This window comes from Poromitra crassiceps (genome assembly GCF_964638095.1).
Source record: "Poromitra crassiceps genome assembly, chromosome: 4".
NCBI classification, from domain to species: Eukaryota; Metazoa; Chordata; class Actinopteri; order Beryciformes; family Melamphaidae; genus Poromitra; species Poromitra crassiceps.
In genome coordinates this window covers 39,011,388-39,035,429 of record NC_139626.1, presented here as the reverse complement: position 1 = coordinate 39,035,429, position 24,042 = coordinate 39,011,388, and the positions used below count along the sequence as shown (strand labels likewise).

At 44.9% G+C, this 24,042-nt stretch overlaps 1 protein-coding gene across 1 annotated transcript in view; it reads left to right on the top strand.

The window, feature by feature from the left end:
• Nucleotides 1-1,305: 1,305 nt before the first annotated feature.
• Nucleotides 1,306-24,042, top strand: part of ecpas (Ecm29 proteasome adaptor and scaffold) — a gene marked incomplete at its 5' end in the record, with an annotated part of 32,853 nt that continues 10,116 nt past the window's right edge. Inside the window, 34 exons of the mRNA XM_083635905.1 lie at nt 1,306-1,327; nt 3,459-3,589; nt 5,241-5,357; nt 7,133-7,251; nt 7,403-7,558; nt 7,899-8,082; nt 8,925-9,064; nt 10,290-10,368; nt 11,077-11,196; nt 11,456-11,541; nt 11,652-11,727; nt 11,819-11,868; nt 11,971-12,037; nt 12,175-12,297; nt 13,174-13,277; nt 13,490-13,613; nt 14,456-14,536; nt 14,638-14,854; nt 15,119-15,210; nt 15,791-15,925; nt 16,019-16,178; nt 16,849-17,021; nt 17,192-17,293; nt 17,612-17,735; nt 19,175-19,320; nt 19,572-19,626; nt 19,755-19,869; nt 20,013-20,081; nt 20,240-20,357; nt 20,781-20,948; nt 21,066-21,145; nt 21,558-21,663; nt 22,030-22,077; nt 22,194-22,312. Coding sequence (XP_083492031.1) covers nt 1,306-1,327; nt 3,459-3,589; nt 5,241-5,357; nt 7,133-7,251; nt 7,403-7,558; nt 7,899-8,082; nt 8,925-9,064; nt 10,290-10,368; nt 11,077-11,196; nt 11,456-11,541; nt 11,652-11,727; nt 11,819-11,868; nt 11,971-12,037; nt 12,175-12,297; nt 13,174-13,277; nt 13,490-13,613; nt 14,456-14,536; nt 14,638-14,854; nt 15,119-15,210; nt 15,791-15,925; nt 16,019-16,178; nt 16,849-17,021; nt 17,192-17,293; nt 17,612-17,735; nt 19,175-19,320; nt 19,572-19,626; nt 19,755-19,869; nt 20,013-20,081; nt 20,240-20,357; nt 20,781-20,948; nt 21,066-21,145; nt 21,558-21,663; nt 22,030-22,077; nt 22,194-22,312 — 3,806 coding nt within the window. The remainder of the gene's footprint in view (nt 1,328-3,458; nt 3,590-5,240; nt 5,358-7,132; nt 7,252-7,402; nt 7,559-7,898; nt 8,083-8,924; nt 9,065-10,289; nt 10,369-11,076; nt 11,197-11,455; nt 11,542-11,651; nt 11,728-11,818; nt 11,869-11,970; nt 12,038-12,174; nt 12,298-13,173; nt 13,278-13,489; nt 13,614-14,455; nt 14,537-14,637; nt 14,855-15,118; nt 15,211-15,790; nt 15,926-16,018; nt 16,179-16,848; nt 17,022-17,191; nt 17,294-17,611; nt 17,736-19,174; nt 19,321-19,571; nt 19,627-19,754; nt 19,870-20,012; nt 20,082-20,239; nt 20,358-20,780; nt 20,949-21,065; nt 21,146-21,557; nt 21,664-22,029; nt 22,078-22,193; nt 22,313-24,042) is intronic.

Sequence of the window (24,042 nt, the reverse complement as noted above, 5' to 3'; positions counted from 1 at the left end):
ACCAGCCAGTTTTTACATCACCACAGTGACTCTATCATGCAACCGGCTGGCTGTGGTGGTGCGATAGACAACTCTGCACGGTGAGATCTGCAGATCGGCTGGAACGCGGCCAGTCTCCTTAATAGAAAGTCCGTGCACCTGCATCTGAAGAGATGTCAAATCAAATATTGGGTTTATGTATGATGAAAAAACAAGTCACATTTGTTGCATAATGATTTGTAGAAGCTTAAAAACAGGGGGACACAAATTATGCTCTCTGTATTTACAGTACTGCCATCCTCTTCTTTAGTTAAAATGGGCTAAGTCTGGTGTCTGTGGCGGTGTCAGTCACGATTGTGATGTCATCAGTGATGTCACCTGAGAAACTGTCATTGCCAACTGTGATGTCACTCAGGCATTTGTGATGTCATCAGCGATGTCACTCGAGCAACTGTGATGTAGTATGAGCCAATGGGCGGTGTCTGTCTGTCTGTCAGTCAGTCACGATTTTGGGAGCTGGAGTGGGCGATTTCCATAACTGCCGTCTGCAGCCATGGGGCATCATCTCCAGAGTCGCCACCCAAGGAAGATTCCAGGTTTATACAGATTTGAGGTACTAGGAATCTGGCGCCGATTCTAGGGTGGAGACTCTGGAGATGATGCGCCATGGCTGCAGTTATGGAAATCGCCCGCTCTGCGGGCTCCGAAAATCGTGACTGACAGACAGACAGACACCACCCACCTACTAGGCGCCATCGTGGAACTGTGCGCCATCGGCTCATCATCCTACATCACAGTTGCACAAGTGACATCACTGATGACATCACAAATTGGACACACCGCCACAGACACCACCACAGACAGAGCCCACTTAGCCATTTTTAACTAAGATATATTTTGTATATTTTGAGTTGACATCACAATTGCTCAAGTGACATCACTGATGACATCACAAATTGGACACACCACCACAGACACCACCACAGACAGAGCCCACTTAGCCATTTTTAACTAAGATATATTTTGTATATTTTAAGTTGACGTCACAATTGCTCAAGTGACATCACTGATGACATCACAAATTGTGACACACCACCACAGACACCCATACAGACAGAGCCCACTTAGCCATTTTTAACTAAGATATATATTTTGTATATTTTACACATTATATTAATTTATACTCATTAGTATACTAATTTATATATAATATTCACGAGATAGTAGCCCATATCGCATGTAGGAGTGGCACCGGTGCACCGTGCAGTGGCACGAGTGACACACTTGTCTGTAAACTGGGAGGGTCGCCTATGACTTTCTGCAAACATGGCTGCCCAAGATGAACTCAGTAAGTTTCTCTATGCGTTATTGGCGATTGATTGGTGTCAGCTTAGATGTTACTCGTGATTATGACTGTCAAATATGTGTTTAATGAAGTGGTGTGGGTGATTGGAACAATTCAAGTATGTATGAAATAACGAGATATGTTTATTTAAGGCTGCCGCATTAACGTTAGCATAGATAGCTAACGCTAGTCAGCTAAGCATGCTAACGTCAGAAGGCCGTTTGCCCAGTCATGGTCAAAATGAAAGTATCACGTATGAACACCCTTTCATTATGCTGTTATGAGCCAGCTGTGCATTTTATAGTTTAACGTTTTGGTTATCAAGACTTCATTTAACAGGATCAGGATGTCATTGGTGGTGAAAGCTTATGTGTCAGAGAAGCGATGCAGTGTATTGTCAGTGAACGTAGCTAGCCTGTTTAGTGAGCCATAATGCCAACAGCAAGAAGGCTGAGTGATGGTTACAGCATGACAGCGGCTGACAGGCTGATCAGCCAAGCTGGAGCAACATGCTGGAGAGATCGTCAACCTTAATTTTCTACTTGTCCACAGGCTTCATTCAGGTCGTGTGTTTCGCAACCTCTATGCAGTTGAACACCTCACTCACTGTTTTGCATGAAATGGCACTCCCATATCAGAATAGAAAGCTATGATAAAATTTAGCATGGCAATACTCTGCACCAAGGTAGTTTTCAATCTACAGCAGCAGCAAAGTGGGGTCTGGGGGGGCGAGGACCCCCCCAGGGGTAACTTGAGGGGGTTCCAGGGGGTCCCCCGCAGAAAGGATAATCATTTATTTTCACGAGAATTCCGACCATAACACAATACAAAAATGTATGACTATTTTACTCATGGGTTTCATACACGTTCTGTAATAAAACAAAAGTGTGATGACCCTCCCATTCTCCTGGCCCTGTTTTGCAGGAGCCTGGTGTTGGGGTCGGTAACCTTAGATAGAGAGAAAACATCAATCAATCAATAATCAATAACCTGTATTTAACCAGGTAAAGTCTCATTGAGATTAAAATCTCTTTTTCAAGAGCGACCTGGCCAAGAGGGCAGCATAAAAAAACAATGTTACAACAAAAACACAAGCAATACAAACAGAGAAATACATTCATACATGGGAGAACAATTTAGGGGCAGTTACAATGATCAAGACTATTTTCTTCTCGATCTTTCAAAATGGCCTTAAATTCCCCCAAAGTTACCAGCTCTGATGATATCACATGGATGCAACTGGGACGTATCATCAGTGATGTACCCTGGGGTCATAGGATGTTTCGGGTACTGCAACATCATACACCCTCGCCCAGGTGACCCAGCCGGGGTTGATCAAGCCCCGACTTAGGTCCCTGCCGGGCCCGGGAGGCTCTGGCACGTGGAAGGACTGGGCTCTGTGGGTTGACTCCTGTCCGGGCTCCTCCTACGTCTCACCAGGTCCAGGACCTGTGCGTTGCACCAGACTCCCCCGCTCCCAACATTTCATTCTGGTATTATGTTTCTTGGGCCTTCAGACCATTCAGTCAATCTCCAATGCATCTTTTGTTCTGTTCTTTTGCGTTTTCCGGATGTTTCCCCTTAGTTTTAGATAATAAATCTTTGTTTTAACTTTTACTTTGGTGTACAACTCATATGTTACAACCTGGCTCAAGGAAGTAATAAATGAGGGGAGTCGCACCAATTTAAAAGTTAAAAAATTATTTAAAAAAAACTACGGGAAAATAACTTAACAAACTACATTAAACAAAGAGAACAGAAGTTGCATCAGTGAGGAGGGAGAGCGAATGAATGGTCTGAAGTTCTTCTTAAGCCCAAGGTGTACACCAGGCCCAGATGCACCCAATCAGCCTAATGACCCCAACACCAGGCTCCTGCAAGACAGGTTCAGGAGAGTGGGAGGGTCGTCACAAAAAGCTAAAATCTTATCAGATGGGGGACCCTGGGACAAAATCTTATCAAATGGGCGTCCGTGGTCTAATTTGTGTCAGTGTACTGTAGGGGTCCCGGTCCTTGATGTGAAAAAGTTTGGGAACAACACTGCTCTAGCGCTTGGCGGAAACGAACTAAATGAGGAAGAAATGTTAATTGTGCCATGTTTAATGTGTGTCATCATTTCTTTTGTGCTCGACAGATCAACTGGAACGTGTGTTCCTTCGCTTGGGCCACGCAGAAACAGACGAACAGCTGCAAGACATCATATCTAAGTTCTTGCCCCCTGTGCTCCTCAAACTGTCCAGTGTTCAAGAGGGTGTGCGGAAGAAAGTAAGAAGGATGTCAGCGATTTGTAGCTGAAAAGATTAAAATGACCCCTGGTAGTCTGTGCTGTATACCTACTTGTCACATACATTAGGGTAAATTCGAGGCCATTTACACCTGGCGTTAACATGTGTTTTCTGTGATCAGATTGCAATCAGATTGTGTTTTATCACTTGAAAGTACAGGTGTAAACACCCCCAAAACGCATTGAAGAAGGATTGCAATCTGATCGGCCAAACCACCCCCGGAGGTGGTCAGGGATGCATTTGTGTACACATTGAACACAAGTGTAAATGCAATGTGTCCTCTCAATCTGGATACAGCAACTTTATGCGGATTGAGAGGACACCCATTTCTGCAATCAGATTGCAATCAGATTGCAGAAAACGCATGTTAACGCCAGGCGTAAATGGAATCAGGCAGAAGTGATAAAATAGAATCTGATTGCAATCTGATGGCAGAAAACGCATGTTAACTAACTGCCAGGTGTAAATGGCCTCTAGAGTTCCATACTCTTAGAGCCTCTCCCTCAATAGCTTTTAATAAGAAAACTGGTATTAAAATCTATCAGAGAAGCGTACCTGATATTAGCAGTTCCTTAAAATTCTTTAGATGGAGACTTACAGGCAATGTACACCAGATGCGTTAGGGCTGCATTGCGGATCCGGCAAAACTGCCGAATCGACTCTCGCCCATGTTAATTGATGGGCGATACATGCGGTACGGAACAATTACGCACCTGTTCTATTGTTGTTGGATCCCGCATATGTCTGACAGATTACATGAGTGTGGGTCTGTTCGCAGCCGTACCGGAGCTGTACCGCATCTGTACCGGAGGCGGTGTACATTAACTTAAAGTTACCACTATGGTCCCCATGGCATATTTCCTCCCAATACATACTCTCGGCTCCCGGACAATTAGAGATCTCTGCCGACCAATCATCCTGGGACTTCTTGCCAAAAATAGATGTTTGAACCAGCAGCCGCTAACAAACCTACGCCACTTTGTCACGTTACAGAAATGACGCGCTCCCCCCATCATCCTCCGTACTAGTGAAACAAACTGTAGATACAACAAATCACTTTGTAACACATCACTTTTTAAAACATTGAAAATGTCCCGAGCAGCGTTAACATGATTTGATTCTGTTTTGTCCGTTTACAAGCATGACTTCTGCATGTCACCGCCCCTTCTGCACGAAGTTTAGGGACACCCTAAAGATTCTGGATTGGTTCGGCGATGCAGGTTTTTTTTACACTCAAATTATTTCCATCCAGTTTTAACAACGAAAGCTGGGAGAAAGTCCTCAGTCTCTAGTTGAGCAAAGTGGATAGAGACTGAGAACTGAGTTGACCCAATACAAGGATCCTTTTCGATTCATCAATGTGTCATTATTCTCACCAGTGCTGTATATTTCTCCCCAACAGTCCTTTTTTCACACCAGCCATTTTGTGTCTAAAAGGCAGGACGTAGCATAGGTGCACCAAAATATCAATCAGGGTTTCCAACTTCCAGTCCATTTAGGTGTTCCAGTGCTGGGGCCCTACTTAGAGAGTTGGTTGCACCTGCTGTGTTTACCCTGCCTTTTAGCCACAAAATGGCGTCTGTGAACAAGGCCCATTGTACTGACGCTACCCACTGTGCCTCTGCTGCTAGGTGATGGAGCTGCTGGTCCACCTGAACAAGAGGATAAAGAGCCGGCCTAAGATACAGCTACCGGTAGAAACTCTGCTGGTGCAGTACCAAGACCCCGCAGCCGCCTCCTTTGTCACGGTAACAATCTCATTGTACACTTTAGATCAGCTAGAGCCAAAAGTGTAATAACGTAGTCCAGCTATTTGCCTCACTCCTCGCCCCTTAACCGCAGTAGTAGAGCAATATCAAAATGAATAGAAAGAAAGAGGTGCCCGCTGAGAATATCACTGCAAATTCAGTTATGCTGCACCTTTCATCATCTAGTAATCCTGGGATTAAAGACGTCTCCACTTCAGTAATCGTCTCATATAAATTCGTCTGTAAATTCGTCTCATGTTTTAGCATTATCTTTCAATAGGAGATTTTTTTCCCCTAACTGGTTATACGCCTATCTTAAAATAGAAGTAGTAATCTGAAGCCAATTTGCTTTGTATTTCCATAGTGCATTTTATATGGTCACATGGCTCCACCAGAGATCCTAGATCACACATGGGCAAAATACGGCCCGGGGCGGCTCGCGATGGAATTGCAAAAAAAATTGAAAAATGACAGTGCACCTGAACGCAACATGCAAGATACCCGCTGAATAAAGGTCCAAATGTTCATGTCATTCTGGCCAATACTCCACTTCTGTTATAACATTTCAGTCTGGAATATGGAATAGGCTATCTTTCAATAATCTTTATGACTAAAAGGCTATAAGTTATCTCATGTGTAAGAAATGACTGTTCTACAGTCATTTCTTGCCGCCCTGGGGCAAAATGCGGCCCCAGGGCCGGACTCAAAGAAAAACAAAACGACCACCAAAAACGGAATAAAAGGCAGAATTATGTTAATAAATCTCATCTGCTACAGCCATTGGATTTGTATCACTATTATATCAGGAGATTAACAAGAAACTACCAATCACAACGGGAGAGAGGGTTAAAAATAGGGAGACTCCCACGAAAATCAGGAGTGTTCAGGCAGGTATAATCTCCAATGTGTGGCCCTTCGCTTACTTGATCTAAGTCAGTATGGCCCTCAGGAAAAAAAATGTTGCCCACCCCTGTCCTAGATAGTAGATCAGCGCTGCTATAGAGAGCCGCAGTAACGAGTCCGGAAATCATCGATGCTAACGCCCCTGGTTCCATACAGTTTTCGCCTATGGGAGTTTTGAATGGGTTTTTGGCGCGATGCTTCTAATAATCTCTCTGGGCAACGCTGGCTTAATCAAACGCGAACCAGTGTTTAGTAACATCATCTTCACACATGAAGACCACTTTTATGAGTTTTGAAGCTTTTACATGCCGTTAAACGGGCGGCTAGCTAGCAAACGGCTAAATGAGACTACACTGCTGAGTCGATGTGGATATATACGTCAATAACGTCACCACTTCAAAGGGCGAACACGGAAATTCTCTTTCCCTCACCTGGTTCAGCCCCGTTCAGCCCGAGGTAATCAGTGCACACATCAACAACAGTCCAGGTTGAGTGCTGACGTGACGTGAAGCCTATGCGACAGTGTGTAGTTCAGGATTAGCTTAGCTCGAGCATTTTACTTCTAGGGCTCGCATTTACGCTACAAAACTCATGAAAGTGGTCCTCATGTGTGAAGATTATCCCGCTGAACCTTGGTTCGCGTTTGATTAAACTTGCGTTGCCCACAGACATTATTTGAAGCATATCGCCAAAAACCCATTCAAAAATCCCATAGACAGAAACAGTGTGGAACCAGGAAGTTCGGGACTTCCGCATTCAGCCTACAAAAATACGTCATCCCTGCGGCTCTCTATTGATAGACATTTTAGAGGTGGTGGTCTGTAACATGAGAGGGGGATGATGATCACCTTTTTTTTTCTTCTTCTTTTAAGAACTTCACCATCATCTACATCAAAATGGGCTACCCTCGTCTGGAGGTAGGAAAACAGTGCGAGTTGGCCCCCACCCTACTCACTGCCATGGAGGGCAAACCACAACCGCAGCAGGACAGGTGAGGATGGACGCGCACACAAACACAAACACAGTAGAACACTTGGTCAAGTTGACTCCTAATGCTTCGCTCGTCTTTATTCAGGCGGACCTTATACGTTGCTTTTTTTGGCATGATCATTTTCTAATTCCCCTCCGTCTCCGTCTCCTAGCCTGATGCACCTGCTGATCCCGACTCTCTACCATATGAAATACCCTGCCAAGTCCAACAGCTCCAAGAATGCCTCGCCGTTCATCCTCATAGAGAGGCCGAAGACGGTGCAGCTGCTGCTGGATTTCATGCTAGATGTCCTGTTGATGCCCTACGGGTGTGTACTGTACCGCGCTCGTGGTGCGGGTATTATTGTAAGAGCGAGGGCAAGTTCAGAAGTCTCTTTAAGTATGCCACGGTTAATGGACTGTATTTGTGCCCGGCTTGAATAGGACAAATGAAAACCAATAGGGAAGCTAGTTGGATCTACTGAGCGCTTTCATCCAGGTCAGCGAAGATGTATGAAAAGAGACCAGTGGAGCGAGAGGGATCTATTGGGGCCTGTCCTGAATTCCCTGTCAGAATTGTAGTCTGTCAATTTTGCCATTTGTCCTCTGTCATTTTTAGCGTTTGAACGAGCCCCCCGCCTTGACTTACTGTCACTTTGGCTCCTCTAGGTTTGTGCTGAATGAGTCCCCCACGCGCCCCGCTCCCTCCTCCCCGCAGGGAGGTGCCGGGGCCGGGGCCGGGGCGGTGGCGGCAGCCGGCCAGGCTCTCCCCCAGCCTCCCCCGGGGATGAGCGTCTACGCCGCCAAGAGGGTCATCGGAGAGGCCCAGTGGAGCGCGGAGCAACTAGAGCAGGTACCGGACTCCTGATGCTGGAGGACTGGGCTGTGTTTACGTCACTGTGGGCAGGTTCCACGTTTGCGTGTATGTGTGTGCTGGTCTGGTCGGTGCGGGCGCCTGTTCAGAGGCGAGGGGAACCGGGGGGGAATAGCGTGAGCCTCCCACGCGTTGCGCCCTGTCGGTGAAGCTCCTCGCCGTCATGTATCGGAGGAAGCATGGTGCTAGTCTACTACAACTCTCCCCAGATCAGGCAGAGGCAGGGTGGAGCAAGGACCGCGACAGCAGGGGGAATTGGCCAAGTACAGATGGGAAGAAAAGTCAGAAAAATGAAAGAGAAAATAATAATAAAATTGTACCAAAGGCTCGGTCCTTCGTGCGGCCGACATGGGTTCGAATCCGACCTGAGGTCCTTTGCCTCATGTCATCCCCTCTCTCTCTCTCTCCCCACCTTTCCTGTCCTGTCTAATAAAGGCAAAAATGCCCCAGAAAATAATATATAAAAATAAAAATCGGTGTAATGCTCAAGCAAGCTTTTTGTGATCCACACTTCCACACCAACCTCTAATTTGTCTTATTTGCTATCAATAAATAGCTATGATAGACATTTGTTCGCAGTGTTTAATTAGGCTGTAAGATGGTTTTGTGTATATGCTTGGAGAGTGATAGTGTTGTCTTCAGTGGTTGGCTGACGACTCCTCACTTGTGTGCGTGTGTGTGTGTGTGTGTGTGTGTGTGTGTGTGTGTGTGTGCGTGTGTGTGTGCGTGTGTGTGTGTGTGTGTGCGTGTGTGTGTGTGTGTGCGTGTGTGTGTGTGTGTGTGTGTGTGTGTGTGTGTGTGCGTGCGTGTGTGTTCCCCAGTGTAAGCTGGGCATAGTGAAGTTCATGGAGGCGGAGCAGGTCCCCGAGGTGGAGACAGTGGTGCACCTGGTGGTGGCCTCCAGCGACACCCGACACAGCGTGGCCACCGCCGCCGACCTGGAGCTGAAGAGCAAACAGAGGTAAGTGGACGAATTGGCATGGCCTTGGGTTCATGTCTGCTTCACCACCTGTCACACGTCAACCACCCAGCCAACTTTTCGGTCACTAAATATTGCTTTCTAAGTCTCACCCTGGGGAGAGGAAATTGATGCCGATTTGGGCTTCCCCACCATAAACCTATCTTAGAATAGAAAGTCCAATTTGAGATCAGTTTATTTTTTTTTAGTTAAATAGCCATTTTGGGTTTATATGGTCAAAAGACCTGAGAAATGACCAACATATATATTTCATTGCTCTCTAGTCTGAGAGGCTCTAGGTAAGCCACTAAGCCAACCCCAATAAAAAAAAAAAAACGGTCTCATTTTTGTTGCTTGCTAAGGTGACCTGAAATGATACTCCTAATATCAAAGTGATCACTTGTGAAATGAATGCGTTTTTATGTGGCGATTCATAAGGTAAGAACCATGATGAAAGTAGGTTGGGATCTGTACACTTTAGAAAATGAAAGTTTGAGGAGTCCATGTTTTTCAATTTTTTCAATTTATTTATTGTGAAGGGACAGTGTACATTAATCAACATTTGACAATGTAAATATATCCGAGTTAGCCAGAAGGCTCATTCGTCGTTAAAAACAACAGCAAAAGAACATAAAATAAAAAATAACGGCAACAACAAAAAAACATCATTGTTAGGAAAAAAAGAAGGAAGCGCACATACAGTACAGGTAAAACAGGATAAAAACCACATGGGTATAAACGGACAGGATAGACAAGGTATGGAAATGGGTAAGTGAGGAGCTATGAATGTGGTTGAACAGCAGAGATCAATGTTGACATGTTTGGTTATTGGTTAGCCATTTCTTAGCGTTGTGTTTAAATGAGCAGAAGGATGGAGATTCTCTGACTGATTGTGGTAATGAATTCCATTGGTGAGAAGATATGAAGGAGAATACAGCCTGGCTAAAAGCAGATTTCCTGGGTGGGATTGTACAGTCCCCTCTGTTTGTGCCTCTAGTGGCTCTGGTTGAGGTGGACTTTGAGGTGATGAAAGCAGACAGGGGAGGAGGAGCTAAACCGTGCATGATTTTATAGACTAGGCAGACATTTTTGAATTTGATGAGATTTTCCCAACTGAGCAGCATTGTATTTGTTTAGGATGTGGCAATGATGCTAACTGAAAGGTTTCATGTCCAAAACTTTTGAGTGCTTGTTTGTATACGTTTGTATATGTGTTGTTCTCTTCCAGCCTCATTGATTGGAACAATCCTCTGATCATTAACAAGATGTACAAAGTCTACCTGGGGGATATTCCTCTCAAAACAAAGGTGCGTCAATTCAGTCAAATTCCCAGTTTCCAAACTTAACCTGTGAAATAGTTTGTGTATACACATCCGATCCGCAATATGTTCCCGCCCCCTTTTAGGGGGTAAACACAAGCACTCACCGTCGACTTCAATGTAAAATAACAGTACCAACAAAAATAAATCATAGAAAAATAACAGAATTAATTTTGTTTATTAATGACCTAAAGACACCATGACATGACAATATATTACAACTAGTCTATCCATAGAAGGCGCAAGAGACACCGGAAATATGACTTTGACCCACCTAAAATCATGTGACTCATGTCACATGTTACGGCAGTCTAGACTGAGCCAATTAATATGCAAGTTGCCGACTTCAAATGGAACTCGCTGACCATGCGATGAACAGGCGGACACCGGAACTAGGTCACAGACGGGTCATGAGTCACATGATTTTAGATGGGTCAAAGTCATATTTACGATGTTTTCTTGGCTATTCCGTGGCCTGCCGAGTTGTAATATATTGTCGTGTCTTTGGGTCATTAATAAACGAGATTAATTCTGTTATTTTTCCATCGATTTTTTTAGGTACTGCTATTTTACATTGAAGTCAACGGCAAGTGGCTTGTGTTTTCCCCCTAAAAGGGGGCGGGCCCATGAGCCGCCTATAAAATGACCTATTGCCAATCTGATGTATATTAATGCTGTGTTGTTTTTTCATACTAGGGAGCCACTGTGAAGCAAGAGCTGAAACACGAGCCGGTGAGCACCAGAGTCAAGCTGAAGATCCTGCCACACCTTCTGCGCTCACGCCTCGCTGCAGAGTGCTTTCCCGCTAACATCCAGGTACGCTGGCTTTGTGCGGTTGTGCAAATTCTTATATATTTGTCGTGAGACCCAAATATGCTGTCATGCATTATTAGTCTGCGAGTAAATTATTTTCAATGGGGAAATCCATAGGATTCATTCTTTAATACAGGGCTTTGTTTAGGAAAAGAGAATTGTCTCATTTTGGTTGTGTTTGTCTGTTCCATAAGCTCAACCCCCCCCCCCCCCCCCCCCCCCCATGTATAATCACTCTCCATGGTTTCCTGTTCCTCCTCAGGTTGTGTATGATGGTCTGTTTGGAGCCAACACCAACAACAAACTGCTGTCCCTCACTTTGCAATTTGTCCATCACATCTGCATGGTGTAAGATGTTTTTTTCCCCCCATTGTGTAGAAATATCCCAGATAACCTTTGAACTTCATGATAAAATAGGCATTTTTAAACATTATCTTTGGGTGTTGTCTCTTTTTCAGATGTCCTGACACCAATAAACCCCTGGGACTAATGTTGCTCAACGGTCTTACCAAGCTCATCAATGAATACAAGGAGGTAAAACTGCACATAACAACACATATTTAATATGTTATTTTATACAGTTCAGTAGTTGATTTTATTGACATTGAGCAACGTGTTCTTGCAGGATCCTAAGTTACTGTGTGTTGCATACTCTGCTGTCGGGAAGCTATCCAGGTATGTTTGCAATCCCAATGCTCTTTTTTTTATTCAACGCTACCAGCTTACAATGGAATTTGTATCATAAAATATGTGTTGTTTTTCTGTACTCTTTCCTAGCCGCATGCCACAACTATTCACAAAGGACATTGCACTTGTACAGCAGTTTTTTGAGTCCATGTGCAAGGTAGGTTAAAGAATCTCTCAATGATCTGCCATGAAATGCACCTAAGAACGCAATACCAAACAAGAATGCATTACAGGAAACATGTCTGATGACTGATCTTGATCTTTCCAAATTGCTGGCTGCGTTAACTTCTCCAGGAGGAGTCTGACGTTCGTCTGGCCATTCAGGAAGCTTTGTCTATGATGGTAGGAGCCTACGCTAACCTGCAGGGGGCACTGCTCAACCTGATGGAGGCTCTTGTGGCTGCGTACATAGGAAAGGTAGGTATGAAGTCAGAATGTCACGTGGAAGCATACCAGAGCAAAACAGATTTTTGAAAATTGTTGCTTAAAACAACAAATGTGATCTAGGAACCTTTATGCACATGTTTTGGAATTGTACAAGAGTCAAATTGCTCTGAGTACATGTTGAATCACTAGTAAATCTACTTGATAAATATCTTCCACTTTGCCCAGCCCTCTGGCTTTTTGGTCATAACCCAAATGTTATACTATCATACGCTGTGAAATGAATAATTCTTGCTGCCTCCACATTAGCAAAACAGACAATTCTTAAAAAGCTGGTTTGAACCAAATATTGTTTTGATTAGAGTCTGGGCTGTTTTGTTTGATGATATCTGTCTTTTAGAAAAATCTACAGCCAAGCTGGAGCAAAACTTGAAACACTATCCACCTGGTCTAATGCTATTGTCTATATTCCTAGGCTGTTCTAACACTGCTCTCAATTCAATAGCTTAGCTCTTCTAGTATTAAATGTAATTGTTTGTAATATGTACAGTATCTCCATTACTATGGCATTTCAGATACCATATCATTCCTGTAAACAGCACAAGCTCAACTCACAAACAACCTTTTGTTTGTTTATTTGTTTGTTTAGTTTTTGTATATTTTTGATTCCGTTTGTTACTGTACTAACTTATTTTTTCTTATCCTTTACTTTATTTTCTGCACTGTATTCTGCTAGATGCTGTGTACTGTTAAAAAAATGAATGAATAAAGAATTATATATATATACAAAAAAAGATTTGAGTAGTAAGAACAAATTTTAACAGTCAGATACTTTTGTGAATACTGCCAATGTTCAGTTAGCAGCGGTATGTTTATAATAATGGGTTTATTTCTATTTTCCTTGGTCAGCCGGAGGTGCAGGTTCGTCAGGTGGCCATGAAATATGCTAGCACGGTATTTGCGCCTGACCACGTGCCCTCAAGATACCTGCTGCTATTGGCTGCTGGAGACCCGTAAGTCCCCACCACTGCTGTGTCATGGAGAGAGAAAGTAAAACACTAATACACATTGGTAATTTAGTGACTTTTGAAAGCACCTTACGTGCATCTAAATAGCATGTAAATGATTACTTATCACATGTAAGATGATTGAAAGATGATTTAGAATGAGGGTTTACTCTTGTTGAATGGAGCAGAAGATGAAGTGTTTGTCCTCTGTGTTGCAGGAGGGAGGAGGTGGCCGCGGAGGCCCAGAAGGTGCTGAGGGCTTTTCCCACCAAGAGGTCCGAGAAGGAGGGATCCAAACCAATGCCCTCCTTTCCTGACATGGTGGCCTACGTCCAGGAGAAGGTGAAGGCCTGTCCATATCACCCATTTAGTGCATCCAGTCATCATGTCACACCCAAGTTAAGAGTTGGCCGACGATGGTTACCACCGCGGAGACCCGGGTTCAATTCCCAGTAGCGGTACTTCCGGCTTGGTTAGACGTTCCTACAGAGACAATTTGTTGTGTCTGCAGGTGGGAAACTGGTGGGGTATAAGTCCTGGTCACTGCACTAATGCTTTCTCTGGTCAGTCGGCATGCCTGTTCTGGGGGGGAGGGGAACTGGGGGGAATAGTGTGATCTTCCCACGCGCTATGTCCTGTTACTCCTCATTGTCAGGTGAATGTATCGGAGGAAGCATATGCTAGTCTACGGCTCTCCCAATATTGGCAGAGGGGGTGGAGCAACAACCGGGACAGCTGGGGGAATTGGCAGTACAATTAGGGAGAAAAATCTGGTAAAAAAAAAAAGAGTTGGCCGATGGCATACTTTGGCCTGCATATACTGTATGCTGGAAGCCTTTCCTCCCTCGGAGCACCCCCTGTGTTTTTTCTTACAGCGTATCAATGAACTTTATTGTCCAAATTGACATCAATGCAATGAAACGGTAAACATCACTGGGAATTGAATGGATTTAAAGGATAAAATAACTAGAAATACAAAAACACAAATAGAACGAATATAACTTCAGTTGAGAAAAAGGATCAAATATACACAATGCACAATGCCGTCTATAACTTAAAACATTTAATAATAAAAAAAAATCTGCAATATCGGCCGATACCGATACATCGGGTATCGGACGATAATATTGGTGGACCGATATATCGGTCGGGGTCTAAACTTTTTTTGATCTTGTCATTATCAGGCGGCTCAGAGGATGAAGACTCCGGCCAAGTACACTGTTGGAACCTCCACTCTTCCTTTCAACCCTTCTGCATTTGGAGAGGTAAGAGTTTGTGATCAAGGAAGGAAGTGGTTTTTTCCCCCCAACCTCTTCTGTTTATCCTGGCTTCATGTCCACTGTGTTTCCTCCTCCCATTCCCGCAGATCATGCTCTACCTGAGGATGTGTCTGGCGCACAGCGCGGGGGCCACACCGTTGTCCAAGAGCCTGGCAGACATGCAGGGCGACGCGCCGGCCATCGGCCGCTACGTCCACGCACTGCTGACCTCTGACCCCCAGCCCTCAGGGTTGAAGGGCAGCGAAGCTAATCCCATTCACATCTACATGGACCTGCTGCAGCAGCTGCTCTCTGCCATCGGAGGTGAGAGCGATTCATCTCCAGTGTTCTTGACATGCTTCTTACAAGAGCGGTGTCGTGATTTTAGTATTGGCTTAGACTAAATGCTGTGGGCCCGGATCAGACCTTGGCTTTAGCACAGCACAGTGGTGCGCAAAAATCGGTTTCAAACTCAGCCCTGTTATAAAAAAATGTTGCATTAATCCGTTTATTGTTCACTCGGGTTATTGTTTTGTGTTCTCAAGACAGTCCATATTTATTGCACTGCTATTGGTAATCTCTCAACAGGAATCCCAGTGATGTACTGTCTGCTGGAGGTGGTGTCTGTGTGCCCACAGAAACTGGCCCCCAGATATGCTGACAAAATTGACTGGATTAAAGTGAGTGTCTTTGTTTGTTTGTTTGTTTTTGGTTTTTGATCAAATATATGTTGTGCTTCTTTTCTTTTCAATGTACTGGCAGGCAGCCAATTCACTCTCATCAAATCTATAGAGACTGTTTGATGCGGTATCCAGTCTTTTGTGTATATACACACACATGCACACACACACACACACTCACACACACACACACACACACACACACACACACAATATGCATATACATTTTCTAACGAAAGGCAAGACTTAAATTGCACAATACAAGATGCTAAAAATGTAATATGTGTGTGTCTGAATTGGCAGAGAGTGTCCAAAATGGCCGCACATACAGTATATTAGGTTTATCCATGATGAAGCATCCTTGCATCATAGCAGCCTAATACTGTACAGATGAGGCCATCATAAAACACTTTTCATCTGCGGGCTGCACTTCTGGAATGTTGCTCCACCCATAACGGGAATTTATTGGACAAATCTGCTGCACTATTGCAACTTCTAGATGCAGGTTGTGGACACTTGTTGACTACACCTATCTATCGATGCAGTCAGTTGTAATGCCGCCGGTTTCCTTCCTCCCCAGAGTCTGATGAACACAAACAAGGAAGACATGAGGGAGCTGGCGGCCCAGCTGTACGCCGTTGTGGTTTCAACCATGTCCGGCAACGAGCTGAAGACCGCCGTGTACAACCTGGTCAAAATCACCAAAGACAACCACGTACGCCGCTTTGCCACTCCACAGCTCTTGATGCCTGATAGCGATAAGTCGTCCCAGTTGACCGTAACCTAAATGTTGACTGTTTTTCTACAGAGTCCTGAGACCCAGCATGGCGCCATCTTAGCTCTAGGCTACATGGTGGGAAGGTACATGAGCAAGAGGAAAGCCGTCACCGCCAGCGATGCTACCGAGCGAATGATCTCCACACCCCAGGAGGATGATGAACTCGTTGCCATGGCCACCAAGACAATTGGTATGAATTCACACTATTGTAATGATGATGATGCATGGATTTCCTCCCAGCATAATTCATTGACTGTGTTGACGGGTGTTAGTTACAGTAACTGTACCAGTTGTTTGCAAGAAGTTGACGTAAATAATACTATTAACTGTAGCTTACATCTACCCTCCACTATTGTATTCCCGTAACAAAACTAGAGACCCTACACCAGCCGCGACTTAAAACTAATGTGGGCCAGGGGCGTAAAGTGGGAGGACCGTCCCCTTGCTCGGACCACACCCATCTTGGAAATCAGCCTTCATAGTGATCTCAACCTCACACCTGTAACGTTTCGTGACTGCATCTTGCACGGTCGTGATGCTGCCTATCGCTATTGCAAAATGTGTCCACAGACCAGACTTTGTGTGTGTGTGTGTGTGTGTGTGTGTGTGTGGGGCAATGTACTAAAAACTGCTTCTGTGGTAGTTCCCCCTACAATAGGTGTCTCCAGGACCACATTTTGACATGATCACACACACACACACACAGACTCACAAGGTGAAAACAATACCAGCTGCACACTGTCACGGCTGTTAATAATGGTCAGACTTTGGCTTTGCCAATGTGAAGCTAATTTGTGTGAAGCCAATGAACCTATTTTGGATCACCCACTCGCGTGTGTACCATATGCGTGTCCGTCTAGGTTCCTTCCTGGACAGCAGTAGTGCGATACTGGCGGTAGCGGCGTGTACAGCGCTGGGGGAGGTCGGGCGGAACGGGTCCCTGCTGATCCCCGGAGAGGGCGAGGGCTTCACCAAACTGTCCACCGTGGACAACCTGCTGGCCCGCATCCCCTCCGGCAAGGAGACCACCAAGGTAGAAGTGGCTGCTTTACGATTCTGTCCAGGGGTGACAAGTTCACGTTAAAGTCGTACATGTGAATGAGAGTGTTTGTCGGCTACATCAGGTGAAGTTCTCACTTGCCTCATCCATCAAACTTTGTGTGCGTGTGTGTCTGCGTGTGCGTGCGTGTTGGCATGGTCCAGATGAAGGAGCGTTCCATCCAGACGTTGGGCTACCTTCCAGTGGGAGATGGGGACTTCCCTCACCAGACGAAGCTGCTGCAGGGCCTCATGGACTCGGTGGAGGTACGAAACACACTGACTGACTGACTGACTGACAGCCAGCAGGGTTGACATTAGCTATGTAGGCGTCTGCAAGTTGCTTATGAGTCAGCAAGAAATTCATAGATATTACTGAATTATCCCATTTCCATCCCCCATTTCTTTCATGTATTTTTGCATCAAACTTCATTCTCCATTTTGCAATTCGACCGTTTCAACACAATGTCACCTTTCACTTTGTTTAATTTTCTCTTTTCCACGCTCGCTTTGCCCTCTCTTCTCTCTCTCTCTCTCTCTCTCTCTCTCTCTCTCTCTCCCCTTCCCCTTCTCCCCCTCTCTCAGGCCAAGCAGGTGGAACTGCAGTTCACAGTAGGCGAGGCCATAACCAGCGCTGCCGTCGGCACCAGCTCTGGAGCTGCCAGGGACCCATGGACATGCAACGAGGAGCAGTACAGCCCGCCATACAGTAAGCAAGGTTACACAGACACACACACCAGGGTAGGAAATTAGCAGGGACTTGGGGGAAAATAAAAAGTTAACTTTCTGTATTTTAAGATTACTCTGTATTTGCAAAGCGTGTCCGGATTTTGTTCTGTATTTGCAAAGCGGGAGTCGAAAGTGGCCGGCTAGGTATCTGTATCTGCACAACCCTCGCCCTTTCCTACTAGCGTTTCTACCTCAATGACGGGCGAGCAGGAGCAAGAGGCAGGACTAGAAACTGATCTAAATGAAATAGAAACAGTGGCTGACCCTCTCAGGGTCTCTGCCCAGGCCTAAAACACTGTCAAAAGAGTCTATTTTGTGGGTTGGAGGATGGACTGGATAGCGACATGTCCCTGTGTACTATCTGTCTACTAGGGATGGGCATCGAATTTCGAATTTTCGAATAATCGTTGTTATTATCAAGGTCGACTTTTATTATTGAAATTCGAAATTCGAAAAAAAAAAAAAAAAAAAAAAATTTTTTTGAGTGAAATGTTGCATTGTCTCCCCTGATTCTAAGTATAGTCAAATCGCTTGGTTTGAGCAAGTAAAACAATTTTTATAAGCATTTTAAGCAAGGTTTATGGAAAAATGAATGGCGGATGAAATCCCATGAAGAGGGAGAGGGGGTGACTTTGTCACCCCTTTGGCACTCAGACCTGAGCCTACTAAATATTTAATGAACCACTCATGATTGTCAAAACTGTTTTTTATATATCGAAAATGTCAATGTCATGTAACATGTTCTTTACTTCAGTGGTGCAATGCTTGTTTGAGCTAAAAATCCACAGCAGAAGCTTTTTATATTAATTAATAAAGCCATAGACTTAGAATCAGGGGAGACAATGCAACATTTCACTCACAAAAAAAAAAAAATACATTTTTAATTTTTTTTACATTTTTATTTTTATTTTCGAATTTCGAATTAAATTCGAATTTGGCCAGCGAATTTCGAATAGTGTTTTTGCTAGAAATGCCCATCCCTACTGTCTACATGTTATTTGAAAGGTTTTTGCCAAGTACATTATGTACATAACAACATGCCAAGACAGTGTTGTTGAGAATATAGTAAATGAGGATTGTTTATGAACTTTTAGAAATAAAATATGCTTGGATAAGAGTTGAATATTGGTCTGTCTTAGTTGACTTAAGACATTTCTAAGGTAAGCAGGCAAGTCTGATTCGTTTTTCAAGGCTGATCTTTAAGGCTGATTGTCCAAATAGTAATTTACAAGCGACGTGGTTGGATTTGTGTTTTTAAACGGTATAATCATTTGCTGTCATTATGACATCTCAGGAGATCTGCAAAAAAAAAAAAAAGAGGATTTGAGCTTTACATTTTTTTGAAATTTAGATGATCGATTAACCTCCGGACTGCTCACAGAACCTTTTATCTTTCCACTCTCTTCCTTGCCTTGTCAGATATGAAAAACAATGATGTGGTTCCCTGGGTCCTCAAGTCCATCTTGTCCAAGTACATACCCAGCCAAAACCCCCACGTCCGACAGGCAGCCTGCATCTGGCTGCTCTCCCTGGTCAAGAAAATCGGCCACCACAAGGAAATCAAGGTATGTGGCTGAGGGTTAGGGGCTCAGAGTCTAAAGACAAACAGGGGTCACAGTTCAACGGTTGAGCTGTGACATCATCCAAGAGTCAATTGGCTTCATATGGGCACAAAATTTGAAGAAGTGTTTCAGCCTCTTGTGATTTAAATACAAAAATTACTTGGTATTTTGCTTTGTTTTTCTTGAGTTGGAGTTCATTCCGTATTTGTCAGATCACTCTAATTGTAATAATTGTGATTTCTCTTCTCCTCCAGTCCCACCTGACGAAGATTCAGACAGCGTTCATCTCCATTCTCTCAGACCCTGATGGTGAGATGAGGCTCTCTCTGTTACAGTGATGTGCTTCATACCAACTAAGTCATTTGAAATGTATTCCCTGCAACATTTACAAACGTTCTCACCTCTTTCCCCATGCCACCTTCTCTTCTTCGGTTCAGAGTTGAGTCAGGATGTGGCCTCCAAAGGCCTCGGCCTGGTCTATGAGATGGGAGGCGAGGGGGACCAGCAGGAACTCGTGTCCACCCTGGTGGAAACACTCATGACCGGGAAAAGGTAACGGCTAGATGGATGAGTGAAGGAGAGAATGGAGCAGGAGAAAGAATCATAATAACATCATAATAGCATCATCTGTGTAGGGGAGAACATTGTAAAATGCATGGAGATAATGGTTAATGCTGATTTATCGTTCCTAACAGAGTGAAGCATGCCGTGTCAGATGACACAGAGGTGTTCCAAGGAGATGCTTTGGGGAAAGCACCTGATGGGTAAGGAATGTCGTTCTCTCGTGTGTTACTTTTTCAAATTTGATGACAATTGGACTTTTAAATAAGAAGACGAGCATCAAATGGGAACCAAACTTGAGTTCTAAGTGAGGTAATTGATGCACAATTGACCATCTTCTTACTCATATGGTTCCGGGCAGCCAGGGGTTGTCCACGTACAAGGAGCTCTGCTCATTGGCCAGTGACCTGAACCAACCAGATCTTGTCTACAAGTTCATGAACCTGGCCAATCACCATGCCATGTGGAACTCTCGCAAGGTACAACCAGGAAGTACAATCCACCTTTTGATGCATTACTAATACAAAATAGGACCTTTTTTAATGCATGATAGCAGATTGAAGTGATCTGTCTGAAGGTTTCTGACACTCTGTCCAAATACTTTCTCAATGAGGAGAGCATGGCAAGAAGGGCTGTAGGTCTTTTAACTGTTCGACCAATATTGCAGAACATGTCCTGAAATTAAAGCAGACGGTTAGTCCTTTAAACGAATAGCTATTGTGTCATTTCTCCTAGAACATCAGAGGACAAGAGCCAAAGCTTATGTTTATGCACCCCACCGTGTCCATTTTCCCACCAATGTGTACTCCCTCTCTCTCCTCCGCCTCCTGTGCCTCTTCACCCTCTCCCTGGACTGGACCCGCCTCTCTCATCCTCTCTCCCACCTCACCTGCTCCCTCCAGGGCGCGGCCTTTGGGTTCCACATCATAGCAACCAAGGCCGGGGAGCAGCTGGCCCCATACCTGCCCCAGCTAGTGCCCCGTCTCTACCGCTACCAGTTTGACCCCAACCTGGGCATTCGCCAGGCCATGACCAGCATCTGGGACGCCTTGGTCACTGACAAGACCCTGGTAGGAGCCGATATACGTGCAACCAATAGACACTCGTATACACATAGACCTACATGTAAATGGCTGCCATCATCAGTGTGTTGTACGTGCACATTTGACTGGGCTGGTGTGTTTCAGGTGGATAAGTATCTCAAGGAGATTCTGCAGGATGTCATCTCCAACCTGACCAGTAACACCTGGAGAGTACGGGAGTCCAGGTACAATGACAGCACACAGCCCATATGAGTTATGTATAGAGTCCAGGTACAATGACAGCACACAGCCCATATGAGTTATGTATAAATCCTAAGTATCCCAAGATGCTCATAATAGTATCTACCTTCATCTATTTATGTAGCCTGAGTTTTGTGAGTGTGTGTAGAAGACCAATTGTTCTTAAAAAATGTCCCTTGTCTTTCCTTAGGTTGTGTTTTACTTGTTTTTCTAGTAATTCTCTCATACATGCTTGTTCTGTGGTCACAGGAATACTATTGAGTGCATTAAGCCCACTGGTTGCTTGTAGTTTGTTGACTGCAACTTTCCCGGGTTAAGCGCCTCACTGCTAAAATATAATGTCAAAGTTTGTAGCCTGAAGGAAGTTGGTTGGATTCATGTTGACTTCCCATCCAGCTGCCTGGCTCTGAACGACTTGATCCGCGGTCGCCAGGCCGATGACCTCATCGATCACTTGGCGGAGATGTGGGAGACGCTGTTCAGAGTCCTTGATGACATCAAGGTGAAATATTCATCAGAATCGCTCTTATTCACCAATCACAACTGATGCACAAAGAATTTGACTGTTTTTTTTCTCTTTTTAACACGTTATAAGACAGAGTCGACAATGCAGGATTCACACACTACATGTCAGACAAACTCTTAACAGGACCTCACATACAGGATAGTGTGACAGTAGACTAAACATGAACATAATTACAAGTATACATTGTCTCTTTTCTCGTAAACTCTAGTCATAGCTAACCATAATGATTCCATAAAGGGCGTTTCATTCCTTTCGACGAAAACCTCGAGACGTGTTATGACCCCTGTTACAGTTAGCTCAGAGTCTGGCTACGATTCTGACCGTGTCGTGGTTGCATTTCAGGAATCCGTGAGGAAGGCCGCAGACCTAACCCTGAAAACACTCAGTAAGGTAAGGCCGTTTGTCATGAGTCTTGCCTGCCTGTATGTGTTCATATTTGTTTGTGTGTGTGTGTAGATGCGTTGTCCAAGTGCTCGTCCCTCGACACACTGTCTCTCTCTGTCCAGGTGTGCGCTCGTATGTGTGAGTCCACGGGCACTGCAGCCCAGAGGACTGTGGCGGTACTGTTGCCCACCCTGCTGGACAAAGGCATCGTTAGCAATGTGTCAGAGGTCCGCTCACTCAGGTAACGGCCTCTCTGCTTTGCTGTTTTTGTAGCGCGCAACTGTAGTGTTTGTTTTCTTGCGTGTCCTTGTCCTGAAATGTCATATGCTGCTGAACCCATCTCCCTTTCTGTCTGTCTCTCTGAGAAATACTGCATTCACATTTGGGCAATATGCGATAGACTAGCTAGCAAAAATAGCTGTACCCACATATGAGCCAACAAAGATGAAGTTTTGGATAAGCAAGGACCCTTTTGCCAAGTTTGGCTAGCTAGACTATTCAAATCCCCTGCTTAGCTTCCTATTAGTTTACAGTGGGAGTCATATATAATAAGTTATGCAAAATATAAACCATTTTGAAGCTACATTAAATATTGAAAATGCAAATGAAGACAGTGCTATTGGTTATTGTATCAATGTGCATGGGATGGTCAAACTTATTGTTTATTAAAATCACCATGGCAACAAGAAGGCAGTTTGCCATTGCAGTTGACTAAGGGGCTGTTCAGACAGGACGTGTGTATTTGAGAAACCAGCAGCTTTTCTACAATACATTCTCTATTGTAAGGACATGCTAGGAGCGCTCTTTCAAGGACCGGACCTGGCGTTTAAGCGCTCTTGGCGGCGAGTGTTTTTGGGCGGAGCGCTCTGGGGGTCTCATGCTGAAAAGAGTTCAACATTTGGAGGAAAAGCGCTCTACTCGTCAGTTACTCCTCCTACCTCTTCTCCTGGCAGGGGGATCTTTAAACTCTGCTGCTGCCAGAATTGCCAATAATCTGTCTTTCATGTTTACAGTGCGAACAATCAACAACAACAAACAGACGAAACTAGCTGGCTACCATCCGAGTGACCTTACTGACCCGTACTGCATTCTGACCCGTACTGCATCCTGACCCGTACTGCATCCTGACCTGTACTGCGTCCTGATCCGTACTGCATCCTGACCCGTACTGCATCCTGACCTGTACTGCATCCTGACCCGTACTGCATCCTGACCCGTACTGCGTCCTGACCCGTACTGCGTACTGACCCGTACTGCGTACTGACCCGTACTGCATCCTGACCCGTACTGCATCCTGACCCGTACTGCATCCTGACCCGTACTGCATCCTGACCCCTACTGCATCCTGACCCCTACTGCATCCTGACCCGTACTGCATCCTGACCCGTACTGCATCCTGACCCGTACTGCGTCCTGACCAGTACTGCGTCCTGACCCGTACTGCGTCCTGACCCGTACTGCATCCTGACCCGTACTGCGCGCGACGGCAGGGGGAAAAAAACAAAACAATCTCTGTGTCTGTGGTCTGTGCTCTCGACATGATTTCCAAAGCGTTCTGATCTGAAATACACACGTCCTGTGGCTTCTTTTCTTTGGCCACAGTGTGAACGCAGCATAACTCTCCCTTAAGGGCGGGACATACTCTACGTGCGCTTCCAACCGCGAGGGCCGTGCGGCCAATATGATGTAATCGCGGTGGGGGCGAGGCCACCGCAGCCGTAAACGCGTATCGCCAGATTTTTCTAGCAGCGCGCCGCACCGCTCTGCTCCGCTTTGCAGGGAGACAATAGATCCATGAGGAGAGACAGGAAGAGAAATGAAATGAAGTAGGCTACACTGAGCCATGTTTTGACCACATTTCTTGTGTTAAACTTTGATTTCCAAAGCTTAATTTATACTTATTAGAAAGTGTCGCTCAGCACATGGTCGCAGACGAAAAATAAAGTGTCGCTCATGTTGCTGCATTTATGC